The sequence below is a fragment of the Canis lupus genome, chromosome 27, assembly GCF_003254725.2.
Source record: "Canis lupus dingo isolate Sandy chromosome 27, ASM325472v2, whole genome shotgun sequence".
Taxonomy (NCBI): Eukaryota; Metazoa; Chordata; class Mammalia; order Carnivora; family Canidae; genus Canis; species Canis lupus.
Window position 1 is genome coordinate 32,370,517 of NC_064269.1, and position 24,536 is coordinate 32,395,052.

General features: G+C 33.8%; 1 protein-coding gene and 1 non-coding gene across 6 annotated transcripts in view; one reads left to right on the forward strand and one right to left on the reverse strand.

Annotated features, from left to right (window-relative positions):
• LOC112665425 (activating transcription factor 7 interacting protein) overlaps positions 1-24,536 on the reverse strand; it is a 111,724-nt gene that overhangs the window by 76,947 nt on the left and 10,241 nt on the right. For 2 of the 5 annotated variants that reach the window (XM_035707002.2, XM_035707001.2), the window contains exons 1-2: positions 17,184-17,472; positions 16,240-16,299 (exon numbers count right to left, since the gene is read on the reverse strand). The exons of 1 other annotated variant lie outside the window; for it this stretch is intronic. Coding sequence is in view for 1 of the 4 variants with exons in the window: in XM_025455160.3 (XP_025310945.3) it covers positions 17,184-17,200 (17 nt within the window). In the remaining 3 variants the exon portion in view is untranslated. Of the gene's footprint in view, positions 1-16,239; positions 16,300-17,183; positions 17,493-24,536 lie in introns of those variants that run through there. 2 more of the 5 variants (XM_025455160.3, XM_025455165.3) reach the window with 2 other exon arrangements.
• LOC112665698 (small nucleolar RNA SNORA40) lies at positions 1,858-1,979 on the forward strand. Its single transcript, XR_003140529.1, has one exon. It is a non-coding gene; the product is annotated as a small nucleolar RNA SNORA40 (small nucleolar RNA).

The window sequence follows — 24,536 nt, forward strand, 5'->3', positions numbered from 1 at the left end:
AAAACTTCACAAAGGTATACAATAAAAATGTAAAACTTTTTTTTAAAGATTTTATTTATTTATTCATGAGACCCAGAGAGAGGGGCAAAGACATAGGCAGAGGGAGACACAGGCTCCTTGTGGGGAGCCCAATGTGGAACTAAATCCTAGGACCCGAGGATCACGATCCCAGGACCCAAGGATCATGACCCCAGGATCACAATGAGCCAAAGGCAGACGCCCAGCCACTAAGCTAGCCAGGTGTCCCCCAAAATGGAAAATATTAAAGTTATGTTGGACACAAGGCTTAATGTAGAAAAAAATAAATATAAATAAATAAATAAATATAAATTTCTTCCCAGATGAAACTTTTTAGAAGTAATTCTAGGTACAATGTTTAGCCAAAAAAAAAGTTATGTTTTATATTATATTATTTTATATTATAACAAACTGTGGAAATTAATCTATTAAAAAATGGCAAAATAGGAAGAAAATTGAAAGTCAAAAGAAAAAGAATGATGCTTTCCCTTTCAGATGTGAGGATATGACAAAGAAGTATAAGTATTAAGAGATGAGGGGATCCTTGGCTCAGCGGTTTGGCGCCTGCCTTTTGGCCCAGGGCACGATCCTGGATCCTGGGATAGAGTCCCGCATCGGGCTCCTGGCATGGAGCCTGCTTCTCCCTCTGCCTGTGTCTCTGCCTCTCTCTCTCTCTCTGTGTGTGTGTGTGTGTGTCTATCATAAATAAATAAATAAATAAATAAATAAATAAATAAATAAATAAATAAATAAATAAATCTTTAAAAAGAAGGTATTAAGAGATGAGTGCAATAAATTATCCAGAAGACAGACACAAGCAATATAATATCTGATAGAGATAGCATCACAAATTAATAAGAATTAAGTAGATCTTGAAATAAATGGTTGAAAATGAATCAAAATAGCAGTTGAGCATACCAGTACAATAGCAAACAGACTAGATATGAAATAACACAAATTTTCAAAGGCACAGAAAGCACTACAAGTTACCACAAATTTTGAGAAATACTTGAAAACTAAAAAGCATAGTGATATGGAATTAGTATCCAGAATAAAAAAGAATACTTATTAGTGAATGAAAAAGATAATCAATTCAAAATAAAAATTAAAAATCATAAACAGGGAATCATAAAACAAACATAAAAGATGTTCAACTTCACTAATAATCACAAAAAGACTAAACAAAAAGATAGTTTTTCACACCTGACTGGCAACTATCTATAATTAGCAATAAAATAATATATAGCAGTGAGACATCATTGTCATAACCATTTTTAAAGAAAAATAGGCAAAAACTGCACCATTTTGACACACCAAAGACATTATGGGATTTCTTAAGATATTCTAACATACTGGGGGCACTTGGGTGGCTGAATTGGTTAAGCATCCTAACTCTTGATTTTGGCTTGGGTCATGATCTCAAGGTCGTTAAGATCAAGCCCCTCATCAGGCTCCTCACTGGGCATGGAGCCTGCTTCAGAGAACCTGCTTCAGATTATCTCCCTAGGGACTCCTGGGTGGCTCAGTAGTGGAGTGTCTGCCTTTGGCTCAGGGCACGATCCCACAACCTGGGTTCAAGTCCCACATTGGGCTCCTTGTGGGAAGAAGCCTGCTTCTCCTTCTGCCTGTGTCTCTGTCTCTGTGTGTGTGTGTGTGTGTGTGTGTGTGTGTGTGTGTGTCTCTCATGAATAAATACAATCTTTAAAAAAAATTAAGATTATTTCTGTCACTCCCCTCTGCTCTAAAAAAATAAAAATAAGTTCAAAAGAAAAGATACACTAACATTTTTTTTTAAAGGAATGTATCAGGATACCTACTCCTCTACCAAAATAACAAAAATACATATTGTTTTTGTTTAGTTTGTGGACAAAGTTTTATACAAGTGGGAAAAATAAATCCCCATTTATTATCCAGAACTCATTGTTCAAATATGAATTATGATACAGATAAGAAAAAATATGATACCTAAAAGAGGCTAAAGTGATAGGGCACTAATAAACATGAAGGTTGGCTCCAAGACTATAAAATTATTAAAAGCATAGGATATAATGGAAATCTCAGCTCTACCGAATTAGTATTCTAATTTTAATGTTGACTTGAAACAAAGATGTCTTCTTTCTCTTTAGGTTTTAATTGAGAACATAACATCTGGACTTAAAACTATTGGCATATCCCAACAATCTATACAATTCTAGGGTGTGATAATTTAGTGGTAAATATGATTTGAACTTACTCATGTTTAGAGAGTGTCTGACATTGAGAACCAGGCAGATCCTAAACATGACCCTAAATAAACTGCTTAAATAAACTGGATCCCAAAAATTACAAGTGCAATAGCAGAATGTCCATACACAAGTAGAGATCAAAGAGACCCATCCAAAAAGAACTATTGACTGAATGGCAGTGACAACTGTGAACTGAACAAAAAGTTCTTTTTAAAAGGGCTATTTTGAAGATTATGATTCTGACTACAGAGGAACTAGGGTGACTGACAGTGGAAGGAGTCACATGCAAAACTCCTTAAACAACAATTTATTGACTTTAAATTAAAAAATACAAACAAATATAACATCCATTGCTAAGAAAACAGCATATAAAAAATACTGTGGAGGGGTGTCTGGGTGGCTCAGTGGTTGAGCATCTGCCTTTGGCTCACAGCATGATCCCAGGGTCCTGGGATCGAGTCCCGCATCACGCTCCCTCCAAGAAGTCTGCTTCTTCCTCTGCCTATGTCTTTGCTCCTCTCTCTGTGTCTCTAATTAATAAATTAATAAAATCTTTTTTTAAAAAATACTGTGGAGAATCCTGACTTAACACTAAAAGTTAAGAAGTTGTAGATTTCTTTCATGGGCATGAATGTAAAGCATACAACAAAGTAAATGCAGAATTCTTAATACTAACGCAAAAGCTGGAGCCAGATATATCTTTTTGAATACTGGCATTATCATTTCCTAGCTAAGTTACCTGTTTAGGATAATATATCCATTCTTTGTCTCAGTATCCTCAACTATGAAACTAAAATTCTAACAATGCATCTCCTCATAAAAATGTTACACAGGTTAAATGGGATAATAAAATAGAAAGTACTTAAACATATAAGTAGTAGATAAATTGTTTCCAGGTTTTATAAAGTCATTTTATAAAAGTAATTTATTAAAACACACAAAAATAATTTATTTCTTAACATTAATATAGGCATGCAAGTGATATTTTAAAGTCTGGAAGGATAAATGCCTGACTAGTTTATAGAAATTCACATGGGGAAAGACAAGGGAATATAAATGCCAAGTTTCATTTAGATGTGCCAGTTTGAATTTTCACAATGAAGACCCACTCATGTAATTTGTATCTTAACAGTTAAACTCGTTCCACTTTTCCCAATCTCTTCCATGCTAATGCTAAGCCAGAGTAGCAGTGACATTTAGAAATGTATTAGTTGCCCCACCCAGACACTAAACTACAGAAGAGATAAGGAAGGAAGGCTACCACCCAAAGGATAAATTTCCAGCATTCCTCATGAGCAAGTACAAGTACCACTTCCCAACCCCTTGCAATCATTTCAGTCAGCACTGACCCAAAGTAAAACAGGAAATCTCAAATACAAAAAAAGAGTATAATCACAAAATAGATGCCAAACTCCACAAACAAAAGAACTAGTTACTTAGAAGAATGAACAGAAAACATTTTAAAACAGTACATTAAATATTTTGAAGAGGTACTGTAACCACAAGAACAAGTAGATATGAAAAGAAATCAATCTAAAATCTTAGAAATTTACAAAAAGAGCTGCATGGACACAGCTGAAGTAAGAAACACTTAATCAAGACCAGATGTCCTCTCAAAATATTATACAAAGGAAAAACAGAAAAGCTAAGAACATACCCAGAAGCAACAACTTTCAGTGATGAGGAGTTTTAGAAAAAAGAACTGAGGAGAAAAGAAAATAAGAAAAACAATTCACAGAGTTAAATTTAAAAATATATCTACGTATTCCATAGAACAGGCCTGCTAATTACCAAAACAGACTAAATTAAAGCAAGCACAAAACCTAACACCTAGACATATTTGCACTAAAACTTCAGAAAACCAATGAGGAATATTAATAACTTAGAGTAAAAATATCACTTAACTATAAAGGAATAAGAATTAAACTGACATCAGACTTGTCATCAGCAATACTGAATGGTAAAATAAACAACAACATCCTCTAAGTTCAGGGGAAAAGTTATTTTTTAGCATATTATTCTATTGCCAGAAAAACTAGTTATCAATAGGATAAAGAAGTAAAGATATTATTTCTGAGCAAAGACTGAGGAAACAGACCTTTGTTAAAACAATTACATAAAAAATAGAGTACAAAGTCAGACAGAAAAAGAACCTAAGAAATGGGGGAGGAACTCAAATTAGGGAACTCAAATAATGCTCCAAAAGAAAACATCAAAGCTCCAAGGAACAAGTAAAACTCATGAGCTGGCTGACATAACAGAATCCATCAACTAAAATAAGTATGCTGGAATTAAAATCTCAGATAATATAAGATGGGAGTTAAAAGACTTAGGGGCTGTGAACTGTGGGGCAAAAATAATGAACTGTCAATCTAAAAATAACATATCAGGTTTCAAACTGGGTAAAGTAACAAAAATATCAGATGTGCATTATTATAAACAAGAGACATGCCTTCTACTAAAATAGTATAGGATGGTTAAAAATATAAAGGATAGAAAATGATACAATAAGGAAATGCTAACAAAAAAAAGGTAAGTATACACATAAAACCTATATATATCATGGAAAAAAGAATTCAAATTGAAAATCAAGTAATTGGACAAAAAGAAAATATATTTCCTATAGATAAAAGGTAAAATCCACCAAATTATTTCGCTTCAAATCACATGAAACAAAAACAGGTTTAAAAAATTCAGGAAGAAACTAATAAATCCATAATCAGATCTCTTTATAAAATCTACAGATGAAGAAAATGAAATATAAATAATGCATCTATTTCTTAATAGAAAAATAGAATTATATATCCAACAAACCCGGAATATGCGTTTTTCATGAACACATTCAACATACATTAATACTGACTACAAGGACGCCTGCGTGGCTCAGCAGCTGAGCATTTGCCTTTGGCTCAGGGCATGATCCCAGAGCCCTGGGATCGAGTCCCACATCGGGCTTCCTGCATGGAACCTGCTTCTCCCTCTGCCTATGTCTCTGCCTCTCTCTCTCTCTGTCTCTCATGAATAAATAAATGTTTTAAAATAATAATAATAATAATATTGATCACATATGTGATAAGGAAATAATCAATTCAAAGACAAAAAAAAAAAATCACACAGTCACATCCTCTGTCCATAGGATAACAAAGTTAGATGAGTAAATATGAAACAAGAGGAAAAGGATCTCCTTGTAAACGAAAAAAAAAATTGGATTAAGGAGGAAATCAGTGGTGAAATAATAACTCAGGCCTTAAACTGTACATATTAATAAACTCGATAGCCTTAAACTGTACATATTAATAAAAGAAACACAAACTCAAAAATGCAGTGAAGGAGGAAAAGTACAACCCTAAAGCAAGGAATTGGAATAAAAGCAAAAATTTATGAGAGAAAACTCAATAAAACAGCAAGCAACAATAAAAGCAATAGCAAGTTCTTTGAAAAAACTATTAACAAGTAGAAAACGTTATCAAGGAAAATTGAAAGAAAGCATAATAAACAACATTAGAAATTAAAAAGAAGACATAACTACAAATATAAAGCAATACACTTGCTTCAAATATTCAAGCCTATTAAAGGGTATCAATGGTATGTGTGAAAAATACTAAAGGATTTGAACTCATTGCAAAATCAATAAAATGCAACAGTGCTAGAAATGTCAACACAAAGTTGAACTGCAGACCAGAAGCACTCAGTCTAAAGGAAAGGAGACATTTATTAGTATTAGATTTAGTTCTGAGTGGCCCAGATAAAGAAAGACTCAACAAAAAAAAAAAAAAAAAGACAAATAGGATGACCAGGCTAAAGAATGACCTAGAACAACATGTTATACGAAGAATAGTTGGGGAAATGGAGGATATTTAGCCTAGAAAACACAGGGGAATTTTTTTTAAGATTTTTAAAATTTATTTATTCATAAGAGACAGAGAGAGAGAGAGACAGAGAGAGAGAGAGGCAGAGACAGGCAGAGGGAGAAGCAGGCTCCATGCAGGGAGCCCAACGTGGGACTCCATTCAGGGTCTCCAGGATCATGCCCTGGGCTGAAGGCGGTGCTAAACCACTGGGTCACTGGGGCTTCCCAACACAAGAGAATTTTAATGGCTTTCTTTAAATAGTGTAGATCTATCATATGTGTAAAACAGATACAAACACAGAAAAAAACAGGCAGCCAGACAGATGAGTGCAGAAGTGAAACAATGAAAAATCAACAACTGTTCATTTGCTCAGATGTCCAAAAAAAAAAAAAAAAAAAGCAAATGCCTTATGAAATTAGAGACTCTCTTTTCTGTCATTAGAAATGTTGAAACTTAAACTAGATAATTATCTGTCAGGAATAATAAACAGATTTCTGTAAGAAGTGTGACGTTACAACTACTTGACCACCTAGGTCTACTCCACTTAAAAGATATTGTTATTCAACATTGCTTGCTAATAAATTTTGTTGCCTGAGAGGAACACAAAAACTAAAAACTCAAAATTTATACCTCAGATTTTGGGATCATTCACACTCAACTTCAATAGTATCAAAAATTATACAGCTTTATCCTCAAGACATTTATCTTTGTCTAACAGGATTCCCTTTAGGCTTCTTGGTCTAACTTTCCCTCTGTGCAACTTTCCCTCTTCTTTCTTTGCTATGACTCCCAACTGATTATTTACTGAATACTGTTTTGCCTACCTCCTTGCCTCTTTACCTATAAATAAAACCCCAAGTCAGCCTCAGCTATCTTCTGGACCTCAACTATCTTCTCAATCTAACATTCTCCCTAACAATTACTGCTCTGGAGAAGTGTGAAAACTTCACGAACTGCTTTAAACATCTGTGTTCTCCACACTGAGAAGCATGCCTCACGCAATCCAACCTTTAGCAAATTAATCAAAATTGCTCTCTTTCTACTATCACCATTTCTCTAATCCTACTGAAGTTGTTTAATCAAATGAAACACACATCCACAAACATAAGTTTTTTTACTTTAATAAAATATATATCAGAACAATAATTTTCAAAAGCCTTAGCAAAACTGTCAAAAAGACAGAAAACAGTTTGTACCCCTGAAACATGAGTGTGGCTTCTACCACTTTCAATCTAGCTGGGCTCTAGTTTTTAAGTATCCAACCATGTAGTAATAAATGACCAATGCCCTTTCAGAGTCTAGAGAACTAAAAATCCCATCTAAAACTAACACTTTTAGGTTGCAGAAAGATCCTGCTCTTCAGCATCTAGAAAAGGAGGCAAAGAGCCAAGAACTGCCTAATACCATTCCTTTCCTCCTCTATTTCTCTAAACTAGCCTTGCTTTGTTACCTACTCACATTCATCCTCCAAAATTGTATCCATCAGTAATATATTTTATATATTTATTTATACTGTTATTAGCTAAGACACATATACTTGCATTTCTTTATAAGTATAAATCTTCACACCTTTATAGTATGGTTATATATTCTTTATATTGTATACTTTTTATTTCAATGAGATTATGGTTTTCTGCATCCAATTTTTCAAGCATACAAAAAAAATAATATAACAAGTGTCTTTAGCAAATTTCACCTAACTTAAGACATAAAATATTAAAATAAAATTTCTAATATTCATTTTAGTTTTAGACTTAAGTTCACTTTGTTAAGATGGTGATACATTTAAATATGTAGAAATGGAAAGGGTAACTGAAACTGGAAAACTTGACCATGTTATATGTAATGTATATACATGATATATATACATATATAAATATACATTATCTAATGTATGTCAGTGAACCATTTGTGAAAACAGAAGCAGTCAGATGTTGATGATGAATTCAAAGTGGTACATTTACTCTAAAACTTTATAGTTTAGTAAGGTTACAAAACATCATTTCTCTGCATATACCAGTTGGTGTCACTACAACTGAAAATACAGTAACAGGACTATAATGAACAGAGGTCTAAAACTAATTTCTATGTAATATGAATATATTATGTGCATGAGTAATGTTCATATATGAAGCCCACTGTTAGTTCATTTAAACAAACCTGAGGAAAATTATAAAAAGTGAAAATCATGTTTTAAAAGACAAAATCCAAATATGGTATTCAAAATCTCCTGAAAATTTACATTAAACAATCTACCAATCCTGGTATGACTAAAATTAAAACCAAACAAAAAAACTTCCCAAAGGTGACAGCTGGTAGAAGGCCTGGGGGCTGGGGGTGGGAGATGGCGGTGGTCACAAAAAAAAAAAGGACCTGAATGTCTTACCTGTGGGTAGCTTGATATTGTGAAAAGGACTTCCTCTTCTGTAAACCACTGCAACTTAGTACATTTGTATAAACAGTAAAAGCTAATGCAGGCTTCTAGAACAGCCTTCTTGAGACTAAATTCCTTTCTTGGTTCATATTCATTAAAAAAAACAGAAATACAGTAGATTGGCTACATATTAAAATTCCTTTCAAACAGTGATTCACATCTGTTGTGTAGTTTGTGCAGCAAACATCCCATTAACCACAAAAGCCAAAAAACGTCAGACAGTATGCCAATGAAGCTCACAGAACACACAAAGTACATCCTCCAAAGGACTGTTGCAAGTGAAGATGCCTAGAATCAGAATTCTTTTGTACTGCTTTCTATTCTGCCAACTATTAGGACTGCAGCAACTGTGTGCAGTTAAGTACCTCCCACATATTACCCAATAGTATCAATAGGCATAAAGCTATAAAAACAGAACTTAAAGCTTCAAAGGCTTATAGTTTCTCATTATTCCACATATTGTCAGTTGTGGAGGACTGAGTACTCTTATTCTAAAGCATCAACTCTGTTCTTTCAGTCCAAAAGGCTGAATTCTTATACGTTCCAAACAGAAAATCCATGACACATATTATTTGCTGCCCTAGCACAGCCAGACTGCAGTTACAGCTAGCTGGCACCAGTAAGAACAATTTACATAAAGCAGTCCTCATTTCATGACCAAACTAAAGGAGAATACTGCTGAGTAAACTCTCCCCCATTTGTTCCCCAACAGGCACTGACTGGTTCTAGAATATATCTACTTATCTATTTACCAATGATTCAAACCCAGGTAATAAGAGAAAATCAATTTATAATTCTTATGTAACTGACATTTTACCCCTACTAGACCAAAAATATGTTTAATACCCAGAGATATTCAACGACTTATTTTTTTGTGATATAGACCAATATACCATATAAATCCAGTAACTGTTTTTTTAAACAATCATTAAAAATATAAATTACAATTCACATTAGCTAAAAGCTGTCTTCATTCAACTCTACATCCACCTTTCAAATTTTATTAATCACTTAAATAGTAAATGATTATTAAACAGATTTGGTCTTAAAACCACACCACTTTTGACCAAACACTAAGACTTCATGCATATTCAAGTATCACTAGTGTGATAATTAAGTAATTCAAAATATTTACCACTAGTTACTATCACTAAACTTTTTTTATGAACTTAGGCATGTTAAGTTACAAATACCTATACAAGAATATATTTTGTCAGTGTCACATTCTTGTTTAACCTAAACCATTCTTGTGCTGTTTTAATTGGCCAGATCTGATGGAGCAAGAGTCAAATCACTGTCCATGTTAACTGTCGGCTAGTTAGAAAAACAATCAACTTATAATCTTATGTAACTGACATTTTCCCCCACCACACCAAAAATATGTTTAACACCAGAGATACTCAAAAACCTTTGTTTTTTCTGTAGTATAGAACAATGTATTAAATTCCTGTGTTGTTTTAAATGGCCAGATCTGACTGGCCAGCAAGAGTTGAGTCATTGTCTATGAAGTCCTTTGTTTACATTTTTTTCAATAATTACTTTATCACCTACTAAATAACTCTCTTCACTTCTATTTTTCCACTTATTTTAGTGAGCCTAAATATACTAAATTTCATTTTCAAGTAAGCTAGAAACTAGATTAGTGCCACATCTAAAATAATAAAATGAAAAGAAGTACTTAATATGCTAACTAGGGGTTATCCAAAATGTGTTCCTTATTTTCTTAAAATAGGCTCCACATCCAGCATGGAGCCCAATGCAGGGCTCAATCTCATGACCCCTAGATCAAGAACTGAGATCAAGAGTTGGACCCTCAAAAAATAAAAATAAAAAAAATAAAAATAAAAAAAGAGTTGAACCCTCAACCAACGGGGGAATCAAGATTGGACCCCTAACTAACTGAGCACCCAGGTGCTTCTGTTCCTCATTTTTAATTTTATGTTCAGTTACTTTAAAACATCATTCTCAAACTATCCCTATTATACAATAAAGACAACAGGGCTCTAAATTAGGGGGAAAATAAAGTTATCACACATCAATAGTAATTAGTAGACTTTTAATACATGATAATCCTGTTACCTCAGTTTTCTTTGTTAAGTAATAGTGGATTTCTTCAAACAACTACATATTTTTTTTCGGAATCTGTGCTCCACCAGCAGCAGGAGGAGAAACAGGAATATATATAATATAGTGAAATTTCACACAGTGTATACACTGTTTATGTAACATTTGACTATTGATCATAAAATCCTAGAGTTGGAAATCACCCAAGTATTGTACTCCTTCCAGTTTTAATTTTGTTGGATATGTCCTCCCTCTCTCTTCCTACTTTATGCATCCAACTCTTTGAATAAAAGTGCTTGAAAATCAAAGGACCTAAAACTATTTAATCCTGCATATAATATAATGTATAAAATTGGGCAGCCCAGATGGCTCAGCGGTTTAGTGCTGTCTTCCATCCAGGGCATGATCCCGGAGACCCAGGATTGAGTCCCACATCGGGCTCCCTGCATAGAGCCTGCTTCTCCCTCTGCCTGTGTCTCTGCCTCTCTCTTTCTCTCTGTGTCTCTATGAATAAATAAATAAAATCTTTAAATATATATATATATATAATGTATAAAATTATAATTTTTTTAAGCTAAGTTAAACCATCACCTGAAAGTGAGTTAATTATAAGAAGCTTAAATTCTCTTCAACCTGCTTACTGAAGTGCCAACAATATTAGTTAGTAATCTAGCTCAGTGCTTTGCAAACTAATAATGGTAAATAACCAATGTCTTATCTCTAATCCATCAAAGATCAACACTTTTGTAAATACAACAAAAATGAATTACTTAGAAAGTAAAATAAAAAGAAAGCATATGAAATGTATGCCTCAATTATTTTTATTATTTGACCCAACTGACATAAAGTTACTTTATCAGATTGATGTAAAAATTTCTAAACACTCTAAATTTCAGTTCTTATCTCATGGAAGACCAGGAATAAGTAGACAAAACTAATCCAAATTGACCTTGAACTGATCCACAGACCACATTTTGGGAGGGTTCACCTAGCTATTCACTATGCATTTTTCTATTCTATCCCCAGGATTCTCAATCTCCTGGTATTTTAACCTTCTCATATTTAGTATCTATCCTCTCATTCCCCCTGCCCCAGTGTAAATTCCTTGAGGGCAGGGATCTTGTATGCCAGATATCAAAACAGTGCCTGGCAAACAATAGGTGCATAATGTTTGCTAAAGTTGTTGAATCAATTGATCAATTCACAATCTATTTTTGTTTTCACTCTATCATGCTGCCTTAGCACCAGTAAGAATTCTTATTGTGTCCCCTTCAAACTCTTTATAAAGTCTTCACTTTGAGATTGAAACATCTTGCTTTCTGGGATTTTTTTCCTGCAAATCAGCCAGGTCCCTAACAACCCCTTGCCCTAAAGATCCTTTTCTACAATATCCAAGTAGCCCAGATTCCATAATGATTGAAAAAAAAAAAATGGTGTCAGAGGGAAATTTGTGCAGAAAAATCAACCAATATTTACTAATATTTAATTTGTGCCACACACTGCACTAATGCTTCAAATATGCTGTGCTCATTTAAGTCCCAATTATCAACTCAGTATGGTAGACTTTATTCCCATTTTAGATAAAAAAACTGGAGTCTGAAAATAAGCAACTAGCTTCATCCCATAAAAAAATAATGTGTAAGACTTTCAGCATCATATATACATTTCTCATATAAACTTCGAACTAGTCAGTGAAAGAAAATGAGTTCACCTTGACTCAGATTCCAAAGTTCCTGTTCTTTCCTGACTCCTTATCTAATCCAAATCCAACCACGTATCTCTTTTAATAGTTGCAGAATGGCATGAAGAGCTTAAAATTAAAAAAAAAAAACAACTTTAATTTATCCAAAACTATACAATTACTTAATAGTAGTACCAGACAAAAACAATCCTTTTCTGACGACTTCTATACTAATAGTTTCCACAACTAATGCCATGATACTTTCATGTCAGTAAAGGAAAGCAACCGGTCACATGACTATCCTGGATAGTAGCACCTGATTTACTACAAAAAGGGCAGAAATACTTAGGCAGAACAGAAGCAATTCCTGAGACATGGTGTTAAATTCCATCTTCATTAAACTCAAAGGATTCATTGAATAAGCACTGCTTTCATCGTTTCCATATTTACACACATTAATGACTAAGAACTGACTGCTACAAATTACTAATAGCGAATTCTGTGAAAGTTCTAACTTCAGTGGTTAAAAAAAAAAAAAAATCTCGTTTGAATGGACTTCAAACTTTCTTCCAAATCACTATCTCTTTTGGGAGTGTGAGAAGTTCAGAAAGGAGGAGAATCAGTGTTTCCTGTACAAGTTAAATGCTTTTTCAATTTTCACTGAAGTTTCCTCTCTAACTTAAAGCCATCGTCCAAAAATGAGTAACATTTCCCTGGAGTTAACAATGTCATGGTATTACATGAATGCTAAGAAGCTGGCGTTCACTCTGGAAAATGTGAATTCAAAATCAAATAACTTCATGATCATAAACTACCATGTTTTCTGGATCATCAAAGTAGTCTCAACATAGTTGAAACAGTGAATGTTACATAAACAGAAGCAAACTTTTAACAAAAATAAGTTTATAATGGCTAATGGCCTCTAAAGTTATTCTAGTGCAGTTAAGAAAATTTTCTACTAGCAAATTTCTCATTTTTAGTGCTAAGACTTCTCAACCAATTTAGACAGAAATCTTTTATAAAAGGTATTTCACTTAACTGTTCAGTCAACTATGTTTTGAATATACTTTAGTTTTTTCTTGTTCGATATCACCATTAATAATATCCAAATGATAAACAGTGATGTCTTTAACACTGTGATAATATTTAAAGAAAAAAGGACCTGTTATCACATTAAAAGACCTTATGGTATTCACAATTCTAATTAGTATTTCTTTAATCTCTTCACTTTCATTCTATTGTCAATTTTTGCTGACGTCACTGGATCTCCTTCAATCAACACCATGGCACTCTAATATAGAGTACTCTAATATATCTAATAATATAGCTTAAAATTAGTAAAGGTGCCATATCTTCTAAACAGTAAACGGTCTCTACACATGCAGTCTCTCCTACCAGGCAAAGTAGGCTAGACTTTACTTGTGCTTACTTCCTTCTAGGTTAGAAGCTATATCCTAAACAGAAAAAGGCTCCCAACAATCTCAAGTAAATAGAATAGGGATTTAAAAGGAAGTTTACCGGGGCCCAGTAGGTAATGTAATTAGTGAACAGGAACAGTTATAAACTGTATAGGCCCTATCTGAAGAGGAGAGCAGCTACTCCACTCAAGATTATTTTTCTGATGCAAAAAATAAATTCTTAGCACTGCCTATCTTTTGTTTTTCAGAGATAAGACACCCTGATTTTTGTGTAAAATAGGACTTTAACAGCTAGAGTAATAAGGCAGCAGCTAAAGGATAGTCTGTTGGCTGCCAATTTGTGGCTACTAAAAGAAAACACTGTTCTTAAAATTCTCATTTGTATTGAAACACAGAAAACTCTAGGCCCCGAATTCAAGTCATCCCTTTAGAGATATTATTTTCTCACTGAATATTTGGAGGACTCAGCCAAACTAGAATCAAAACAATCTCCCACTTACTCCCCTAATTCTGTAATGCCAACATTCTATATTGACTTTACTTAATAAACACATCTGCCACTATCCACATACAGCACAAGGTGGCTAATCTATGTAACAGAATGAAATCAGTAGTATTAACATAAATACAACATATTACCAACCAGATGTGGATGTCCTAACATTAGTCAGCACTTCTTGCTTCTGAGCATGAGTTATATGAGAAATTTCCCATACTGTTTAAATATACCATATTCCCTAATCCAATTACATTAGATAAAAACAAAAATAAATAAATAAATACATACATACAAATATTACTAGAAAATTAGCATGTGGAGTATTTCATGGTTCTTTTCAGAAACATGATGTAAGCTGATTCTCAGCATATCCTTGCCAAAGAAACGGCAATTTTTTCCCATTTTAAGGATTAGAAAGCAAAAGTCAGAACATAGAATGAGTTCACCAATATAAGAAGTAGTAAAAGCAATTCAAATTTAGATTTGAACTCAGTTGGTTTCTCTCCACTAACTTCAACATTTTCTTTAAGGTTCATGCTTAAAGAAATGGCTCAGAAAAAAAGGACAAATAGGGAGTACAAATAGCGACAAAACAGTAACATTAAACCTTAATTATCCAGCTCCCAGATTTATTATGCCTTCAATTATGCAGCATAATAGCTAATCTGGAATTCAGCACAGACAAATTGAAAACTGTCATCAGTCCCAAAAGTAATAATCCCAGTGAGGTCTAGTTTATGCTTATAGTTGCAAAAATGCAACACAGCCCTGAAAGAATTAGCAATAATAACCTAAGTAACCACTTTGTATTTTCCCATGTATAAGCAATAATCAATGGAGTCATCTTGTGGACGTTGAAGGTAAATTTTATAATCCAGGATAGAAGGCAAAAAGAGCAGATCATTAAAATTTCCCCAAGGTCCTACTTTGAAGATCAACATAAACTGCTTTGATAATTTCAACCTAACCAGTTTTTCTCCAGTAATGAAGAACAAACTGAATATCTGGCTTGAATTGTATAAAATATCTGAATACAGTGAGCGGTTCAAACTATGAGAGGTATGAAAATGACCATGATTAAGGACATAGCACATTCACTTCCTATGTCATATTCACTCTAGGGCAAAACCTTACTGAAAGGCATGATGGATAAAATCTCTCTCACAACACTAAATTTGTTGTTCTATTCTTTTGGGGGCAACCTCATATTACTGGATTTATATAATGTAATGTTCATATTATTATAATCTATTATATCACATAAAAGACTCCTAACAATTTCAAAGAGTAGTAAGTAAATGAAGTGAAATATACTAAATTTGTTGATGAAACTGAATCAGTGACCCCAAATATATTTGAAGCCAAAGAATAAATGACCAATGATTAAGAAAAAAATTTGTCAAAAAAAGAAAAAATATAAATGCAATTTTGTGGCAAGACAGCAATTTCAAACTGTTAACTTGTGTAAATATAGATCTTATATTTTACCGTCATGAAATTTAAAAAGAACATACAGAATATAGGTTCTAGAATACTTCTCAAAATGAATTCTACAGTCTCTTAGCAACTAAAGTTCTACAAATAAGCAACCTAATAAATAAGCAACCTCCTGACACTAATGAAAGATTATAATTGTGATAGATAATCTGGTTTCAAACTTTTGTTTTCATTGTAAAAGCCTAATTGTTCTTTTATAAAATAAACTTAGAGTAATACTATACTTTTAAATTGGAAAATAAATACAAACCAATAAAATATCATATGTATCACTTTTAAATACAGGGGTCAATCACAAGAATTTAATGTGCAAGAAGTTGTTTTCTAAAGTTGCAGTACTTAGAAAGTTCAAAACTTACTGTTCTATGTCATATTAGTCAGGGATATATTCATATATCCCTTGACAAAACTAAAGAATTGTACTATACCATTTATTTAAAAATTTTAGTAAGTACCACAATTTAAACACTAGAGTTTAAAATTTCTGCTATCTGAAATATTATGTAAATAAAAATTTCATTCTTCTTACCCTCTGGGTCACTATTGACTTACCATATCTCAATAAATGTTTCCACTTCAGAAGAATGTTAAAGTCTTTTGAAAACTGTGAAACTAAATTTACAAAATCATTGAATTACATTATTTTTAAATATACCACAGGTTTTAACTAAGACTAAAGTGGATATCAACAATTAATATTAACCTAAAACAACTGAGTATTTATTTAAGCTCTCTTGCACTAGAATACATTAGCTAGAAAGAAAAGGAGTATGCAGACCTACATATGAACTTGTTTCTAATTCAAAATCTGAATGACAGAAAAATAAATTTATTATTTAAAAAAAATCTGAATGACAATTTAAGGAAAAAGTAATTAGAATAAAAAGTTAGGACCCTTAAAAATGTGAAAGAATTAAATGGCCAAGAGGAGGCAGCATAATGAGAAAGAATTAGAACCCAGAGTACAAAAAAAATCTGTTAAAATTTTTTTTTCTTTCTGTGCTATGACTTATATTCAGAGAATTAACATTCTTCCCAGAAAGCTACCAAACAATAGCTCCAACACACACACACACACACACACACACACACACAGAAATCTCACTCTTCATGCGAAACAAGGCTTATTTATGGCTTCTTTCCCAAAAAAAATCTATTCAGCAAATACATTGTTTTCAATTTCTACAAAAAAAAAAAAAATATATCAAACAAACTAAAATATCCAACACAAAAAAAATATTAAGTTATTTAAGGTCAGAAAACACTATTGTGGTGATCAAATGTTCTGACAATGACAGAACATAAAATGGTGAGAAATTACAGGAATTTAACCTTTGACCTCACCATCCTAAGTACTGTTTCCCTAAAAGAAGCTTAAAGCAAACATTTCAACTTCCTAGCAAGCAAGCTCTAAGTTCACCTTGCTATGTAAACTCAGTAAAATTCAAGTATTCTTTAATTAAAATGGTCAAAGATAAAGAGTAATTGGTTCTTACCTCTGGTCCTGATGCATGTGCCAAGTCTCCTCACTGGCATAGTTGCTGCCTAAGCAGCTACAAAGACCAGGTCAGCAGCCATTTTGAGACAGCTGCACTGTCTCAGTTGCACTAAAGTGTAATTAAGATGGCTGCAATGTGCACTCAAGAACTCACACAGTGAAAACTCAGCTATGTATCAAACAAAGCCCCTCCCACTTTGTCAGTCTGCAGGAAACTGAACACTGACAACAGCTAATGCATATACTGCAACAAACAATGCAGCTGCCTAGGACACAGAAAACAGAGAAGGCAGCAAGCCAGTTTTGTAACACAATGCCTGTGAATCCGGACTTGCAATACAGACTTTGGGCACATCCAGATCCCAGACAGCCTGAAATCCATGCCACATATTAGCAGTTACAGAGATAGAGCCAAATCACACACAGCAAACATCAGGGAATACGCTTGAAAGAAAGCCTCCATTTCAGTCCAGAAAAAAAAAAAAAAAAAAAAGTCTGCTCAAGGCCTTTTTTTTTTTGTCTTTTATAGTACTTTTATCATGAAAAGAGTGCCAATTTTTATAGTTTCTGGAAAATTAAATTGTTTAAATCCTGATAGTCAATTTCTACTTATAGAAGGCTAATTAAAGATTTTTTTTCCACCACAGAGTCTAAGCCCCCAAGTACTGAAATCTAGCAGAATGGTTAAAGCTTGCAGTCAAATTTTTGAATCTTGACAATAATTTTAAATAACTGCAGGGAAGAGACTAGAGTCATTACAGCTATACTGGCAACAAAGCTTATTTTGAGGAATCTGCCCTAAAGATAAAATAATTTCTTCGCTTTTGTAGTCCAGATAGCCACAAAGATAACTCCAGGTGAGTGTTTGGTCCCAGGGCAAATTAAATTTCATTCCCTGCTTCAGACCTCCCAACATTTTAATATGAGGGGAAAACAAGGAATGTAGGCACCCCGGGGGATAAAAACCAAAAAGGGAGAACAGTAGACTAAAATTCAATATGAAAGTGAGTATACTAACAAGACAAATTTGAGAGAGATCCCAACATATCTGGTCTTGGAAGTAACCTACCCATCAAGAGAAGAGAAAGACAAGAGCACAGAAAGGAACTGTTTGCTTGGTAGCTCATATCATCTAAGAAATCTACCTTCTCCTTTTTTCCTTGGTTTACCCTTCTTAAGATCTAGCTGCCCTATGTGATTTTGAGTCTATCCATCACATGATATAGATATTTACTAAAATTCATTAAGGGTATAGGAAAGTGGTAGGCATACAGCTTAAAGGAGATTAGCACAAATTGATAACTGTTCAAGCTGAGTGATGGGCACATGGAGTTATTTCATTCTATTTCTGTATATATTTAAAATTTAACATAATAAAATTCAAAAATAAGACAAACGTAACTCAACGTTTTTTATTTTAAATTCAATTAACTAACTCAGCTTCTTAAAAGATCCTTACATATTCTCCAAGGGGCAAACTGTATAATGTATGTAAAGACTTAAGTACTACATTAGATAAAAATATATATATATATTATGCTTAACCAAGCCACATTAATTCTTCAAAAAAGAATTGTTTTTTGAAGATCACTCTGAGGGTCACTCAAATCTATTTGTCAAAAGCAAGAGGTTGGTAAACTGCAGAAGATTCAAACAAGATAGACATTACTGTAGCACTGAAATGGGATTAAGATTAATGGGAAGACAAATAACAAAAATTTTTAAAGCTGCCAAGCGAGCAGCTTCTGATATTTAGGATAGGAGATTCTTTTGGAAGTCTGTTCTACAAAAATTTAAATTACGTAACACACCTTCAAATGTACCCCGTCCAATCCCCCATCCACAACCCAAGCCTCCCATATCCTCAAATACCTTTCCAATGTAAATCCTGACTACTTTCCTGAGCAAACTAAGCTGCTAGCTATTACTAACTGGCTATAAGAACTACTTTTTTTTTTTTTTTAAGATTTTATTTATTTTTTCATGAGAGACACAGAAATAAAGAGAGAGGCAGACACACAGGCACAGGGAAAAGCAGGCTCCATGCAGGAAGCCCAATGTGGGACTTGATCCTGGGACTCCAGGATCACGCCCTGGGCCGAAGGCAGGTGCTAAACTGCTGAGCCACCCCAAGAACTACTTTTAACCCAATCTAGATCTCAAAGTAAGCAGAATTTCCCTCATTGTACCAATTCTCCTCCAGCCACTGGAATCATTTTATTAAATAAACTTAGAGTAATTTACCAGGTTTCCTCTATTATCCAAAGGCACATGAGAAAACAGTAACTACACTGATTGTGTACTTTACAACATAGCACTTAGAGGACAAAGGAGTACAGAGATACATTAATATATATCAAGCCTTCAGGTAAGTTTTACATGCATTATTTCAATTGATTCTCACACTAATCCACAAGGTAGTTATTATTTCCAACTCATAAGTGAAGAAAACAGACTCAAAGATTAAATAACTTCACAAAAGTGTCAGGAGCTGCAATATATGCTAGACTATACTCAGTCTGAGCCCATGGAGCTTCCTTCACCCATCTCTTCCCACACAGGTTCTGTTTCTATGCATTATGAAAATGGTTTAGAAAAGGAAAATGTTAGGCTGTTATTCAGATAACTGGGGCCACTGTCAACAACATGTTTCACTCTCTAGCCCAAAGAAACAATTCTACTTCACCAGATAAATCATATTCCGGACTCAACCTAAATTCTCTCATGAATAACAATATTTTCCTTACTCTGTCTTTCCCTTTACTATACTCCCCCAAACCAAGTATAATTTAGCTTTCAAGATCTTTTGTGCATATCATCAATATATTCACCACATATCTATCATTCACTTGTGTTTTTATATATTAGTCCCTAAAGAACAGAAATCACATCTTAATTCATCTTCCATTCATTTTCATAGTACAAAACACAGCATTTATTTGCTCAATAGATGATGAGTCCTAATTAATTCCCAGTGTTTTAATTTCTACCACAAAAACCTCAGAAAATTCTATATCTTTAAGAACCTTCATTTTTAAGATCTCAACTCTTACTTTCTAAGAAGAAATAGTCAGCTAAAGACTCAATTAAGTTTTTAGCACTGGCCTAAAACAACCTCTGTACTTTAAAATCCAAGATGGAGGGGTGCCTGAGTGGCTCAGTCAGTTAAGCATTTGCCTTTGGCTCAAGTCATAATTCCAGGGTCTTGGGATTAAGCCCAATATTTTGCATATACAAAATATTAAAAATTCACAGAACCTAAACAGAAATTCTATCACTCTCATATATAGAAAATTACTTTAGTTAATACACTTTAGTTGCATATTATTAGCAGCCTTACACATCCAAAGAAAACAAACATTAAAAGGGTGTTAAGATAATGAAATGAAAACACATAATTTCACTCCCTCAATTCTCACCAAAACTACTGTAAAGGTATTTTTTGAAAGCATAAATCCTCAAGAATGAGCAGAAAAGTAAAAGAGAAAATATAGCTAAGATGATTTTGGGAGCTGGAAAATAAGCAGAACCACTGGTAACTAACTTAGGACTTCCCCACACATCATATTCCATGCTTCATTGGGGACAGGAATCAATTTTAAGTTACACGACAGCAACTTCAAAAGACACAGCAAGTAAAAGAACTAGGCCAATGGAGGTGAGCGGAGCAAATAGGATGGTGTGACTAAAAAAGGGAATACTAGTGAAAGCTATTTTTGAATCAATAAGATAAACTACATATCCTTATCACATTCCACAAAATACCTCCTCTCCACAATCCTAGCAAAAATATAAAGACAACATCCATAGTTAAAAATGATTAGCCTGTGTCTCTGCCTCTCTCTCTCTCTTATCTGTGTCTATCATAAATAAATAATAAAAAAAATCTTTAAAAAAAATGATTAGCATACCAAAGAGAAAGGGACTGAGTTCTTACTGCAGAGACCCCTAGTCCTCTTTCTCCATTAATCTTTCAGAATGCTGGCAATCAAATCTTTATTCCTCATGTATAAAAATGGAGAACTATTCTCTGAGGGTACCTGAAAAGCACAAGACACAAGATCTTAAGGTCTAGGGCTCTCAAAAGACCGTCAACCCAGAAGCACCTGGGTGGCTCAGCCATGTAAGCCTCTGCCTTTGGCTCAGGTCATGATCCCAGAGTCCTGGGATCAAGACCCACATTGGGCTCCCTGCTCAGCAGGGAGTTCTCCTCCTCCCTCTGCTCCCGCTGCTTGTGCTCTCTCTTGGGTGCTCTCTCTCTCAAATAAAATCTTAAAAAAATAAATAAATAAACAAGCAAACAAACAAAGCCAACCCAAATAAGCCAAAGAGACATTGAAAGCTGACAAGTGTAAATATTTTCATCAACTTTAAAAAAATTTTTTGAGAGAGAACGTGTGCAAGTAGGGGTGGGAGGCTGCAGGAGGAGAGAGAAAGTACCTTAAGCAGGCTCCACACATAGCACAGAGCCCCATGTGGGGCTTGATCTCACGACCCTGAGATCATGACCTGAGCTGAAATCACAAGTCAGATGCTTAATCAACTGAGCTGCCTAGGCCCCCTCTAATCAACTTTTTAATCTTCCACAACATGTAATACAGTCAGGCAAGGCAGAAAAGGGCAACTGAAAAGTCTACCATGGAAGACAGAGACCAAAAACAAACTAAAACAAAAAACATGAAAACTATTTAAGAAAAAAACTTCAAGAAAAATTAATATCCACAGATAAGAAAAAAATGTTGCAATCATATGTCAAGAATAGAATACCAGGGGAACCTGGACGATTCAGTCAGTAGAGCATGAGACTTGATCTCAGGGTCATGAGTTTGAGACCCACATTGGGCATAGAGTTTACTTTAAAAAAAAAAAAAATAGAATACTATAGTCAAGGACCAAAAATAGAAACTATGAACATGATAAATAAAAAAAATGAAAAACTCAACAGAAGAACTAGATGATAAAGTTGAAGAAATCTAACTGAACAAAAAGACAAAGTTGTAAGCAGGAGGGAAAAAAAAATCTAAGAAAATTCTTAGAAATTTTCCAAAAATTCTCCAAAAATTCTCATTGGAATGATAAAATAGCATAAGGCATCACAATGAAATCATTTAGGACAAAGTTCCAAAACTGAAAAACAAGAGTTGCCAAACTGAAAGGGCCTGATGAATGCCAGCAAACAAAGATAAAGAGATCCACATCAAAGAATTACAGTGGAATTTCAAAACACTAGAGACTATTGACAGATTAACAGCTTTCAGTGAGGGAAAAATCAGAAACATGAATGGCTTCAGATTTCTCAGCAGTTAACTGAAGCAAGAAGATAATAAAACAGTGTCTTTAAAATTCTAAAGAAAAGTATTTTCCAACCTAGATTTCTATACCTAGCCAAACTATCAATCAAGTATCTAAAAATATAGTGACAATTTTCACACACTCCTGATTTCAAAGAACATACTTCCTATTTACTCTTTCTCAAAAAGCTACTAAAGAATAGGGTCTCCTTCCCCCAATGACAGAATAAATCAATAAAAAGGCATGACATGTGGAAAACAAAGGTGCTACATGGCCAAGGGATAAAGGAATTCCCTACGTGGTAAGTAAAATTCTGATCAGAGCAGTGTACCACATGTAGAGGGCAATGAAGCCTCTACAGTAAGACTCAAAAAAAAAAAAAAATGAGTCAAACCCTTGCTGCCAATGTACCTGAGGGAAGATATCTATTTACTTGAAATAAACATCAAAAGATCCTTAGTAAAGAACTGTACCAAATCATCCTATTATTCATAGGTAGAAGAGACTCTGGGATACGCCTCCTGGTTTAAGTTGACATTACCTTAATGAATCAACATCAGTCATAACTCTATCAACAGAATGGGGGTCAGGATTTCTGTGATTCTGTTAGTCCAGTGAAGACATTTTGTATAAATAGATTACTTAAACCCAGATAGGTAAAACAAGAATTACTTAGGATTAAATAAACTGATTTAACTATGGTTAATATTATCTTTAATGGTTACAGAGAGAAAATATTTTCTTCTTAATCTATCTTTAAACTTCAATTTAAAATATACTTTGTGTAAGTAATAATTTAAATAGTATCTTGATTCAGTATCCTCAAAATTCCAAGGGAAAAATATTCTGTGAAAGATCTTAATACTAGTTATAATTAATAAGCCACCAGAACAATTAAAGAGCAATTCTGTAGGAAAATACTAAATATATTAATTGGGCCTTATCTAAACTGATTTTGTTTTTACCTTTTTATAAACCAGATAAGAATGTTTCCCTCCGAGAAGAAATGTGTGGGAAATATCAGAAAGGGAGACGGAACATAAAGACTCCTAACTCTGGGAAACGAACTAGGGATGGTGGAAGGGGAGGAGGTTGGGGGGTGGGGGTGAATGGGTGACGGGCACTGAGGGGGGCACTTGACGGGATGAGCACTGGGTGTTATTCTGTATGTTGGTAAATTGAACACCAATAAAAAAAATAAATAAATAAAATAAAGCACCTATTATTGCTAAAAAAAAAAAAAAGAATGTTTCCCTCCTATCAGGATAAAATTGGATAAACAAATTGGTAATCATGACTACAAGAGAAATGTAACATATAAAAAAAGATAACTTATAATTACGTATGATAGGGAACAAGGACTGCACCTCAAATGTAGAAATGATGCCTAGTAAGTCCTCCCAGAAACTAATTTAGTATGTCTTCTATATTTCTGGGTTCCCAGGTTTAATAGGAATAAAGAATATCACTTCCCAATAGACTAGAATATTGAAAAATATGGAAACCTCAGAACCAGAAGACCCTAGTTTTAAATACTGCAGTGAAAATTCGCTGAGATAAATTAGACAGCTTTGGTTCCTGATCTCGTAATTAAGCAAGTAAATAAGTTACTACACTTTACAAAATATCTAGACTCTTAAACCTCATGCCAAATGTATGCAGTTTTGCTAACCAGACAATAGGAAAGTCTGTATTAATCAACTTCTCATTAGACCTGTGAAAATTATCCAAAAAAAAAAAAACAAATCAGAAGATTAAACAAATTTATGTGGTCAAATTTGTGTCTTAAGGGGCAGGAATCTGGCCACAGGAATGGTTATGGGAGAAAACTGACACTTTGTTTTGCTACAATTTTGAGCGAGCATATCCACAAGTTTCATACCTGGATGGTAAATAAAACAGAACAGAGCACTTTACACCCTTAAATTTAAAAAAAAAATTTTTTTTTTTAATTTTTAAAAGGGCCTATGTGGATTTCGTCCTCAAAATAAATCATCTCATCTCTAACTCTGGCAATAATGAACTCTGAAGATATATAATTAATGTGAGAAAATGACTG